This window comes from Pseudophryne corroboree, chromosome 3 (assembly GCF_028390025.1).
Source record: "Pseudophryne corroboree isolate aPseCor3 chromosome 3, aPseCor3.hap2, whole genome shotgun sequence".
Classification (NCBI taxonomy): domain Eukaryota; kingdom Metazoa; phylum Chordata; class Amphibia; order Anura; family Myobatrachidae; genus Pseudophryne; species Pseudophryne corroboree.
The window spans coordinates 474,306,220-474,318,353 of record NC_086446.1 but is presented as its reverse complement, the minus strand read 5'-3'; the positions used below and the strand labels follow the sequence as shown (position 1 = coordinate 474,318,353).

The window sequence follows — 12,134 nt, the reverse complement described above, 5'->3', positions numbered from 1 at the left end:
TCCTACATACACACATTAATACAGTACACTTAATACAGCACAACATTGTAACCAGGAAAAAGATTTCTAACACCTTAGTTGAGAATAAGTTTGGGGGGGGGGGGGGGGTTGTGTAAAATGTTATTGATTTTTAACAATTATGTAAAGTACAAAACAGTCGTACATACACTAATATAGTACAGTTGAGAATAGGTAATTTAAGAAAACTAAACAGTCACTCACATACCAGAATAACAGACACTTGCTTTATTTATTAGTATTGTGCCAATGTGCAGCCAGTTGAGCGTGACTCATAATGTGAAATGATTTAGGGCAGAGGGCCTGGTTACGGTGAGCTACACTACCTCAGTTGATGATCCCCGGGCCGGGCACACAAGTGCTGTCTCCCGTTTCCCGGCACTTTTACCTCTTCGATTCAAATAATAAAATATATATATATCTGCACATGGGAAACGTGAGCAGCAGGCCATACAGGAAAATGCTATAGTATTCCGTGCACTGCAAAATCTAAATAAAACTAGAAGAAAATAGCTGATCCATAAGAAGCCCTTGTATCACCCACATGGCACAGTGGCTGCTGCTCTTGGATCAGAATCGCCTCTATACTCATAAACCGGTAAACCAGTTTAGTATATCTGATCAAATCATCATATCCAGAGAAAGCAGCCTGTAGCGCCAGATTCTGGGCACACAGCCCCCACAGAGAGGAGCATAGCCAGAGAGGTACTATCATATCACCCCCGGTGCAGGCGGCAACACACGGGGAGATCAAATAAGATCAATGTGTAAATGAGGAGAGCAGCTGCATGCACGCACACACTCAAATTCTAAAAAAATTATATATATATATATATATATATATAATTTAAGTCACACGCACGTAGAGCCTAAACTCCACCACACTCACTCGCTGCATCTCTCTCACCCTCAAGCTTCTGCGCCTCCCTCTCATATACTGCCGGCCTCCATTGTACCGCCCACGTGACTGCGGCTCCAGCTCCGCCCGCCATTTTTACTCCGGGCACGGTATCGCCTAACTCGCGTTGACTACGGTTAGTTTTAGTGTTTAACCACACTTAGATTCTCTTGCACAGACTCATATTCCTACATAAAACACTACTGACATATTGCGGGATTTAATACACCAGGCCCGACGTAGATATCGGCTTCTGAGATCACTAGGCGCGCCCTGCCCTTACGGAAGATGGCGTTGTTCTCTGCTGGACCCCGCCCCGAGCTGGCGGAGTGATACATGTGACGTCAGCGTGCAACGCCCTCATCTGCAGACGTGTTGCCGGCATCTGTCTCTCTATATAACCGGCAGCCGAGCTGCACACATCTCCCCTCTCATCCTCCGTAACTTTCCCGTAACCGACAGCTGTGCTCCTGGATTTCTCCGTAAAACAATTTATCATGCCTGGATACAACGATAGAGACCGTGGCCGCGATAGAGGGTGAGTTTCCTGCGACTGTTGTGTGCCGGTAACGGCTGTACCCGTGCTGATACCGGCGGCAATATACGGTGTACGAGCCCTAGGGGGCATCGTTGCGGCGGCGCCGCGACTATAGTGCTCCTTATGGCGGGGTCGCCGGGTGATTTCTGGGCTGTGCGGTGTACGTGATATGGGGGTGCGGGGGTGGTCTGCGGTGCGTGTGTCGGGGTGTTCGGCACTGTGGGTTGCTGTGGGAGCCCCGCGATGAGGGCTGTATGCGTAAAATGGAGGTCCCGCCATGCGGCTGCGGCACAAAATGCCGGCTCTTTGTCTTCTCACAAAATGGCGGAGCGGTGGGGGAGGGGACGGTGATGCTGCCGGCATCCTGTCGAGTGTTTGGGAGTGCTAGCTCTGTTAGCAGGCAGATCTGTGTAACTGTATGTGCCGGCTATTGTATGATCTTCATCCCCTGCTCCGTGTGCTGCTGTGATCGGTGTCTACCCCCTTCCCATCGGGAATGTGCGGTGTGTGGGGACGGGCTGTGATTCCCCGTTGCTGCCCCAAACCCCATATTGTCCCGGTCCCTGGCGCTGAGGCGGTGCTCTGCCGGTCTCCCGGTATGAGATGCCGGCGGCATATAGGGATGTATGGTTTCCCTTATCCCAAAGCCAGCGCGCTCGCAATAAGACCTGTGGCGTATGAGGATCCCTGTCATGTCCTGTGCTGACCGCAGGGTGTAACTGCTTCTTATATACTCAGTTACCTGTATCTTACCTTGTGTTGTACAGTACAGAGATGAATTACTGGAGTTTATTTGCGTTTTATTTATTCATTTTTTTTATTTCAGATTTTTGTAAATTATCAATTTTTTTTTTTTTTTTTTTAAATAAATTTTTTTATTTTATAATGTCCCTCTCGGTTTCCTTTATAGAAACATAGAATTTGATGGCAGATAAGAATCACTTGGCCCATCTTGTCTGCCCTTTTTTTTTTTTTTTTTTTTATCCTTTAGGTAATCTCTACCCTTTTTTTGAACCTTAATTCTTTGTAAGGATATTCATATGCCTGTCCCAAGCATGTTTAAGACTGTAGAGCAATTTAGCCTCTACTACCTCTGATGGGAGACTATTCCACTTATCCACTACCCTTTCTGTGAAGTAATCTTTCCTTAAATTTCCCCTGAACCTCCCCCTTTCCCCCCTCCAGTTTCAGTGTATGTCCTCAAGTTCTAATACTTCTCTTCCTTTGAAGAATGTTTCCCTCCTGAACTTTAAGACCCTTGATATATTTGAAAGTTTCTATCATGTCTCCCCTTTCCCTTCTCTCCTCCAAACTGCCTACTGCCAGTGTGACACTTAGGTGTTCAGTCACTGCTTGGGAATTTTAGAATTAGTCATTCAGCAGTGTAGCAGTAAGCTGTTCCTGATGCGCTTCCCTCTCGTGATGGTGTTGGCCCCTTTCCAGGAGCCTGTACTCGGTTTTACTGGTGAACTCTCCTCCAAATGACTGACTTTACAGTTACACAATTAGTGAAGGGCTGTGTCTGCGTGTGCTTGCCATCTGCTGTTATGACTACAGGTAAATCATTGTGTGATGTGCCGGCAGTACAGTGTTCTTCTTAGTAGTACTCATTGTACTGGGACTATAATTGTTTCTGGGAAAGGCGTAGCTAGATGTGAGTTGCCGGTATCTGATTTCTCACTTCTTCCTTCTGCGTCATTGCCCATTACATCATCTTTTTGCATCCTGCCTTGTATCGCTGGCTGTGCTCAGACTGTTTGTGAAACCATGGGCAGCAGCATATGTGGATGAGTCTGTTTAGAGGCAGTACCTGTTGTATGAGAAATAATGCATTGTTAGCTGCTATGTGCTTTGATCTGCCCTGTGCTTACTTAACTAGCTTTGCTTTGTTACAGATATGGTGGTGCTCCACGTTTTGGGGGGAACAGAGGTGGTCCAGGTGGGAAATTTGGCAACCCTGGAGAGAGACTGATAAAGAAGAAATGGAACTTGGAGACACTGCCAAAATTTGAGAAGAACTTCTATCAGGAAAGCCCTGATGTGGCAAGACTGTCACTGGTAAGTTACAGTAGCAATATTCTGTATTGCTTTATAAATATAGTACTCAAAATGGATCTAATTTTTATTAACTCCTTCCTACGGCATGTTTCTAAGTGCATATTATTTATTTGCCTGCAGCAAGAATGTGAGCAGTACAGGAGGAGTAAGGAGATCACAGTCCGTGGCCATAACTGCCCCAAGCCTATTCCACAATTCCATGATGCAAACTTCCCAGGTAACCATGGTTACCTGTACTGTACTAAGTGTTTAACGTTTAGTTTTTGTGAATCGTTTTAACAAATTTGTTCTTAAATAGCTAACATAATGGAGGTGGTGAAACGACAGAACTTCACTGACCCGACTCCTATCCAAAGTCAAGGATGGCCGGTAGCACTTAGTGGGCTGGATATGGTTGGCGTTGCAATGACTGGATCTGGAAAAACACTTTCTGTAAGTAATTGTAACAGTTGGTTCAATTCGATGTTGTTGATGGGCAGAGTGATGAGACTTCTTTCTTTCAACAGTACCTGCTCCCAGGTATCGTCCACATCAACCACCAACCATTCCTACAGAGGGGAGATGGGCCAATTGTAAGTATCAGTTCTGATGTGATGCATTGTGTAAATGTAAGAGTTTAAACTTGCCCTGGTTTAGTAGATGAACAGGGTCAGTTTGTAACTGCCCTGTCTGTGCTTTGGTCTGCACCAACACCTACGAAGTTAACAGAATTTGAATTAGGGCCCAAGTTAGTCATTCATTCTCAAATATTCCTGAAAATTCCTTTCTACAGCTCTTGGTGCTGGCACCTACTCGAGAACTGGCTCAGCAAGTACAACAAGTAGCAGCAGAGTATGGCAGAGCTTGCCGTTTGAGGTCTACCTGTATTTATGGGGGAGCCCCCAAAGGGCCACAAATCCGGGATCTAGAAAGAGGTGAGGTTATGTTAGATGATGGGTGCTCTTGCAGTCTTCATTGCCTATTGGGTTTACTCAAAATATTATTTTCGATAGGTGTTGAAATCTGCATTGCAACGCCTGGCCGGTTAATAGACTTCTTGGAAGCTGGAAAAACCAATCTCAACAGATGCACATACTTGGTACTTGATGAAGCTGATAGGATGCTCGACATGGGTTTTGAGCCTCAAATAAGAAAGATCGTGGACCAGATTAGAGTGAGTATCTGATCATGTGATCTTGCAGGCTATTTATCTGATGTTCTGAAAGCCTAACCCATTGTTCTATCTTCAGCCTGACAGACAGACCCTAATGTGGAGTGCAACCTGGCCCAAAGAAGTACGGCAGCTCGCAGAAGACTTTTTAAAAGATTACGTTCACATTAACATTGGTGCACTGGAACTGAGCGCTAACCACAACATCCTGCAGATCGTTGATGTCTGTAATGATGGAGAGAAGGATGAAAAGTACGTATTACACTACAACTAAAATGATAAAGGCTGCAGCTTCTGTAGTTAATTCAATTGCTAAACTGCTCAATCGGTTTTAAATGTGGCACAACAGTAATATGGCTATGAAATATAAATAGCATTACAGGTTGAGTATCCCTTATCCAAAATGCTTGGGACTAGGAGTTTTTTGGATATCTGATTCTGTATTTTGAAATAATTGCATACAATGAGATAAAGTCTAAACACGAGTGCATTTGTTTAATATACACCTTATGCTTACAAACTGAAGGTCATTTAATACAATATTTGTAAAAACGATTAAAGTTTGTGCTTTGAGCCATCAGAAAACAAAGGTTTCACTCTCACTCAAAACTCTATTTCCGAATATTTGGATATGGGATACTCAACCTGTACTAACATTCTTGTAAAGTGGCAATTTTAAGTATTGCGTCTTTATTATTCCTGGTTGGAATTTAAAGCCTTTGTCTAGTGTACTCCTGTATATATCTAGTTTGCTCATACTGTCTATCACTGTAGTACAGAGCTTAAGTTACCTGGCTGAAATCCAACTTGACATCCCTTTATATTTTTTTAACTTTAGGCTTGTCCGTCTGATGGAAGAAATAATGAGTGAGAAGGAAAATAAGACTATAGTATTTGTGGAGACAAAGAGGCGTTGTGATGAACTCACTCGCAAGTTACGACGAGATGGGTAAGTGGATTATATAGTGGTCTGAATTTGTGTAGAACTAATTGAGGCTGCCACCAGTAACCATAATGTAAAGCAGCTTGGCACCAATTGACGCATGTGCTTTCTGTGCCTGAAACTTGTTTACAGCAGTTAACTATTGATCTAATGTGAAATGTTAGTAAGCAAAGAATGCTGAATAAAGTGTAATTTTTAAATTTCAAATACTACTGAAATAGGAACAAGTCTGAATAAATCTGGTCTAATACCTTCTACTTCTGAGGAGTTAGATTTGCTCAAACTTTAATCTAATAAAGGACAGTCTCAAACCAAGTCAGTTTTTCCTAGTTTGCTTATTTATGTACTCTGGGTGCTGCAGATCCCTTGTGGCACCACATAAATAAAGGAGAACATTTTTACTAGTTGTAGTAGCTCTGTATAATGTATGCTGTTACTCCTGTCCTCCTAACTTGAATGTCCTGCTGCAGGTGGCCAGCAATGGGTATTCATGGTGACAAAAGTCAACAAGAACGTGACTGGGTTTTAAATGGTATGTATTGCTTCTAGTGGCTTAAAACACAATTTAGCGTCTTACCTATTTACTAATCTGTCTTATCATCTTGTAGAATTCAAACATGGCAAATCGCCAATCCTTATCGCCACAGATGTCGCTTCCCGAGGCCTAGGTCAGTAACTAAACATCTATGCTGAGCACTTAATTTTTTGAATTTCTTTTGTTTTTAAAGAAAGTTGACTGCTTTCTTTAACCTCTGCAATTCTTGAGTTTTGTTTTTCACAAAGGTGCGGTCTTTGTGGCATGGCCTAGGCATGACATTCGGAGGACTCGAGGGGGACGGAGGACTAGTGGAAATCGGCTGGCTGCTCCCAGTCGAGTAGAGAGGTGGAAAGCTGAGCATCGTGTGCCAGTATCTTCAAAAGGCAGACTTTATTTAACCCCACAAAACACTGCAATCCCCTTGACATCTGCATTCCCTACCCCTACTGGTTCCATGCTTTGCATGCTTGTCATAATGCAGTGCTGTTACCCGTAACACACACGCTCTGCAATGAGGCGAGTTTCAGTGAGGATCCGGCCAATTTATGGTACCTTTCCTGGGAGAGCAGGTTGTCTTTTTGTTTTGATCTCTGGTTCTAAGCCTTTTGTAGACAAATTGGTGAGTACTGGCACATGAATGAGTGTATAGAATGGGTAGGTGGAGCAGCACTCCTCGCCTCTGCGAAGTTTCACGATCCTCCCTCACCTGTACCGTAGTAGTCATGTCGAGACCTGCCTGAGGGGGACAAATTCTCAAGTGAACCATGCTTCTTGGAAGCTCTTGCCTAGACGAGACAGGTGTACCAAATAACCTGCTGGTATCGGTGTTCCCCCATCTAGAGTTGGGGAGACATGGTTATAAGGTCTTGGCAAGACAATGCAGTGGGTGACTCAAGTATTGAGCTTCTAATGAATGTGTGAGGACCAGGTGCAGTGCTCTCGAAGGTCCTTGAGTCGAACACATGAGGAGGTTGCTGCCAGCTTTAGTGGCCATACTGCGGAGAAGCTAACAGATGTCACTTGAAATTGATAGGGAAACTGGGCATTGCATACTCCTGGTAAGGTGTGTGTTTGGTGCATACTAGGGTTTTTTATTTTCTCCTACTTAAGGTATCTTAACACTACTTCTTTTCAGCCCTGATTCCTCATTGAAATGTCCCCTTATCTAACTTGTCTTTTCGGTCTGGCTGTTGTTGTGTGCAAATCTATTTGCTCTCCTGTTTGCCACACTGCAACACTTTACAGATGTGGAAGATGTGAAATTTGTCATCAATTATGACTATCCAAACTCCTCTGAGGACTATATCCATCGCATTGGAAGAACAGCCCGCAGTAGCAAAACTGGCACAGCCTACACATTCTTTACTCCCAATAATGCAAAGCAGGTCAATGATTTGATCTCTGTACTCAGAGAAGCTAACCAGACGATCAATCCCAAACTGCTACAATTGGGAGGTGACAGAGGTAAGTGTCTGCATATCTCAACTTAATGGATAATTTACTCTCCTTATTGGATGTGCTATTTACATCACTAAAGCTGGGTACACTGGAGCAATGTCGGGTCAATTTGCAGTTTTGTAACAGGTTGTTTATTGTATACAGTGGATTACATGCTCAGTCGCTAGTAGTGTCCATGCTGCACATCACGTCTAGGGATATCCTTGGCAGCCTTGTGTATGCTTATGAAGGACCGTACTTAATTATTCCATCCTTTGTAACACATTCCAGTGTGTACACAGGATCTGGGCTCAAGGGCATAACTTCCAATGTTACTCCAGTGTGTACACAGCCTTAGTGGATTGGTAGACTTTAATGTTACATCAAGCAAACAACTGCTTCATGATCCTTGCATAATGTAGTAGCTACTGCCATTTCATTGGTATGTTTCAAAGCAGTTAGACTAATTCCCCTTTCACATGGCAAATGCTGGATCCACCTGGGAATTGGGAACTGGTGGGACCTGGCATTGGACCGTAACAAGTAGCTCCCGGACTCGGCAAGTTGGGTTGCCATAGCAGAGGTGGTGCTGGGAGATGAGCTCATCTCGGTGCTGCTTCTCCGTATGTAGGGAACAGGTCCTGGGTTGCATCGACCCAGCAACCTGTTCACACTGCCCCAGACCAGGTATTCAACCTGGGAATAACTGCTTTATTCCTGTGTTGAATTACCAGGTCAAGCGACCTGGGAATTTGCTATGGGCCCTTTCACACCACACAGCGACCTGGGAAGATACTTGGTCGATATTGGGTTAGTTGTACTGTGTGAAAGGTAGTAGGGCCCTACCATATCTATACACTTTACAGTATTATCCTACATATAGTGATTGCTGACTTTTTGCTAATACATCTTCTTGTGAAATTTTTTTTTTGCTGGCCCCATTCATGAACAAATGAATTAGATTTGACTAAAATAATATTCTTGGCCTTCTAACATGTAGCAGAGCATGGAATATATATTTATTTATTCTCAGTTGCATCCTGTCTTTCTGATACCTGGTAGTCCCCTTGCAGGCTCTCTGCACTTACCTCACCACAGGTTTTAGTCCAACTCTGGTGTGGGCATACCCTGCATTTGTCAGGATTCTGTCCTGCGGAATTTCACTGGCTGATTCTGGCATCTGTTTCCTAAATGCTGGGATACTGAGTTTGTATATTAACTGCATCCCATATATAGACCTCGTATCTTGAGTCAAACTGCTATATGACTATGAATTTGATTTGCAGGTAAGATGACCTCATAGTTACAACCCCACTAATTCCTATATTGAGGTAGAACTCTGGAGTTATGAAGCATTAACCATTCATGTTCCTCTGCAGCCCATCAGTATTTTTGTATGCATGCAGGAATCAAAGTTCAGATAATTTTTTTGCTATATAAATGGTGACTAGGGTTGCAGAGATGAGTGTTCATATGAAATTGCTGAACTGCTTCATTGTGTTGGTATCCACTGCTGCAACTTGCAGTAACTTTTGATATATGGTACTTCCACTCGACAGTCTAATGAACAGACTCTAACATTTTTAAGTAGATCAACTATCTGTTTTGTATGAATGGTATTTGAAAAATTTGGCTGCTTAAATCTAACTATATTCTGTCTACTTGCACACAGGGCGCTTTAGAGGCAGAGGAATGAGTGATCGTCGTGACCGCTTCTCTTCAGGCAAGCGGGGTGGGTGGGACAGGGAAAACTACAACAGAGGTTTTGGTGCTAAGAGAGACTTTGGGAACAAATCCATGAACGGCTTTGGGGCCCAGTCGTATAATAATGGTAACTCCTTCAGCAATGGCTATGGTGCACCAGCAGTTCAAGGTGGATTTCGGGGTGGTGCACAGAATGGTACCTATCAGAACAACTTTGATGCCAGTCAACAGTATACCGCACCCATGCAAAACGGAATGAACACACAAGCGTACACATACCCAGCAGCTGCAGTGGCTGCCCCTGCCCCCATGATGGGTTACACAATGCCGCCCACAACATACCCCCAGTAAAGACGCACAGTCAGTGTCTTTGTTTTATTTTGTTCCCATCCTTGCTCTTTATATTGTGTTTTTCAGAACAGGCTAGTTATTTAAGAAGTCTCTACAGGATGTGCGGAAAGGTCTACTGCGCAGCAGTGACTGTAGTGCACTTTTTCACTATTTAAGTTGACTGTTTCTCTACATTCCTGAAGAAATTTTAGTTCATTTTTTTTTTTTTTGTACTAGAAAATGCAGCCAGTGTTTTCACAGTTAATGTACAGTGATTTGAAGTACTGTAAGGAAGGCAATGCATGGCCTTCAATAAAGATCATCTAACTAAACATGTCTGACTGGTTTACTGAGTAAGGTCATAACTGATCCAGAAAGTTATTGTTTTCTAAATCTCCCCCTTCTGTTCACTCTTGTTGGATTTCATGAAACTTTAATTATTGGCATAACAAACCTTGCCCAGTGCTATCTTATTCAAAAGGAGTATGGACTCATAGAAACATAGAATTTGACGGCAGATAAGAACCACTTGGCCCATCTAGTCTGCCCCTTTTCTCTGACGTCCTAGTGGATGCTGGGTACTCTGTAAGGACCATGGAGAATAGATGGGCACCGCAGGAGACTGGGCACTCTAAAAGAAAGATTAGGTACTATCTGGTGTGCACTGGCTCCTCCCTCTGCCCCTCCTCCAGCCCTCAGTTAGAATCTGTGCCCGGCCCGAGCTGGTTGCACACTAGGGGCTCTCCTGAGCTTCTAGTAAAGAAAGTATTTGTTAGGTTTTTTATTTTCAGTGAGATCTGCTGGCAACAGACTCACTGCAACGATGGACTTAGGGGAGAGAAGCGAACCTACCTGCTTGCCGCTAGCTTGGGCTTCTAAGGCTACTGGACACCATTAGCTCCAGAGGGATCGAACACAGGACCCGTCGATCGTCCGGAGCCACGCCGCCGTCCCCCTTGCAGAGCCAGAAGCAAGAAGAACATCCTGAAAATCGGCGGCTGAAGACTCAGGTCTTCATTAAGGTAGCGCACAGCACTGCAGCTGTGTGCCATTGCTCCCTATGCACACCACATACTCCGGTCACTGATGGGTGCTGGGGGAGGGGGGAGGAGTGCGTGCCCTGGGCTGCAGTTGGAGTACCTTACATTAGCAAATGGCACATAATAGTCTAAAGCTATATATGTGCAAAAATCCCCCGCCATAATATAAATATAAGAAAAAAAGTCAGCTGAGAAGGGGGCGGGGCTATCTCCCTCAGCACACTGGTGCCATTTCCTCTTCACAGCTCCCCAGGCTCTCCCCTGCAGTTTCCAGGCTCAAAGGGTAAAAAAAGAGAGGGGGGGGGGGGCACTAAATTTAGGCGCAAACTGTATATGTAAAGCAGCTATAGGGAAAAATCACTTTGTTAGTGTAAATCCCTGATTATATAGCGCTGTGGTGTGTGCTGGCATACTCTGTCTCCCCAAAGGACTTTGTGGGGTCCTGTCCTCAGTCGGAGCATTCCCTGTGTGCGATGTGTCGGTACGGCTGTGTCGACATGTTTGAGGCTTATGTGGACGCGGAGCAGGTGCCGATAAGTGTGATGTCACCCCCTGCGGGGTCGACACCAGAGAGGATGGATATGTGGAAGGTTTTACACGACAGTGTCAACTCCTTGCATAAAAGGTTCGATGACATAACAGCTGTGGGACAGCCGGCTTCTCAGCCAGTGCCTGCCCAGGTCTCAAAGGCCATCAGGGGCTCAAAAACGCCCGCTACCTCAGATGGCAGACACAGATGTCGACAGAGTCTGACTCCAGTGTCGACGAGGATGAGACTAATGTACATTCCACTAGGGCCATCCGTTGCATGATTACGGCAACGAAAAATGTGTTGCACATTTCTGACATTAACCCGGGTACCACTAAAAAGGGTATTATGTTTGGGGAGAAAAAGCAACCAGTGGTTTTTCCCCCATCAGATGAGTTGAATGAAGTGTGTGAAGAAGCGTGGGCTTCCCCTGATAAGAAACTAGTGATTTCTAAAAAGTTACTGATGGCGTACCCTTTCCCGCCAGAGGACAGGTTACGTTGGGAGACATCCCCGAGGGTGGATAAGGCGCTCACACGCTTGTCAAAAAAGGTGGCACTGCCGTGTCAGGATACAGCCGCCTTAAAGGAGCCTGCGGATAGAAAGCAGGAGGCTATCCTGAAGTCTGTATATACACACTCGGGTACTATACTGAGACCTGCTATTGCTTCAGCTTGGATGTGTAGTGCTGCAGCAGCTTGGTCCGATACCCTGTCAGAAAATATTGATACCCTCGACAGGGATACGATTTTGCTAACCATAGAGCATATTAAAGACGTCGTCTTATATATGAGAGATGCACAGAGGGATATTTGCTGGCTGGCATCTAGAATTAATGCAATGTCCATTTCTGCCAGGAGAGTATTATGGACTCGGCAGTGGACAGGTGATGTGGATTCTAAAAGGCACATGGAGGTTTTGCCTTACAAGGGTGAGGAATTGTTTGGGGAT

The 12,134-nt window shown here is 44.6% G+C and overlaps 1 protein-coding gene and 1 non-coding gene across 2 annotated transcripts; one reads left to right on the top strand and one right to left on the bottom strand.

Moving 5' to 3' along the window:
• Positions 1-583: 583 nt before the first annotated feature.
• Positions 584-933, bottom strand: LOC134900007 (small Cajal body-specific RNA 2). The gene has a single exon (XR_010173530.1). It is a non-coding gene; the product is annotated as a small Cajal body-specific RNA 2 (non-coding RNA).
• Positions 934-1,290: 357 nt separating this feature from the next.
• Positions 1,291-9,946, top strand: DDX5 (DEAD-box helicase 5). Its single transcript, XM_063960807.1, has 13 exons — positions 1,291-1,454; positions 3,350-3,512; positions 3,633-3,729; positions 3,811-3,944; positions 4,019-4,084; positions 4,285-4,426; positions 4,505-4,665; positions 4,742-4,914; positions 5,501-5,611; positions 6,076-6,137; positions 6,214-6,273; positions 7,389-7,607; positions 9,253-9,946. The coding sequence occupies exons 1-13, from the start codon at positions 1,414-1,416 to the stop codon at positions 9,633-9,635; spliced, it is 1,812 nt and encodes a 603-aa protein (XP_063816877.1). The 5' UTR covers positions 1,291-1,413; the 3' UTR covers positions 9,636-9,946.
• Positions 9,947-12,134: the final 2,188 nt, after the last annotated feature.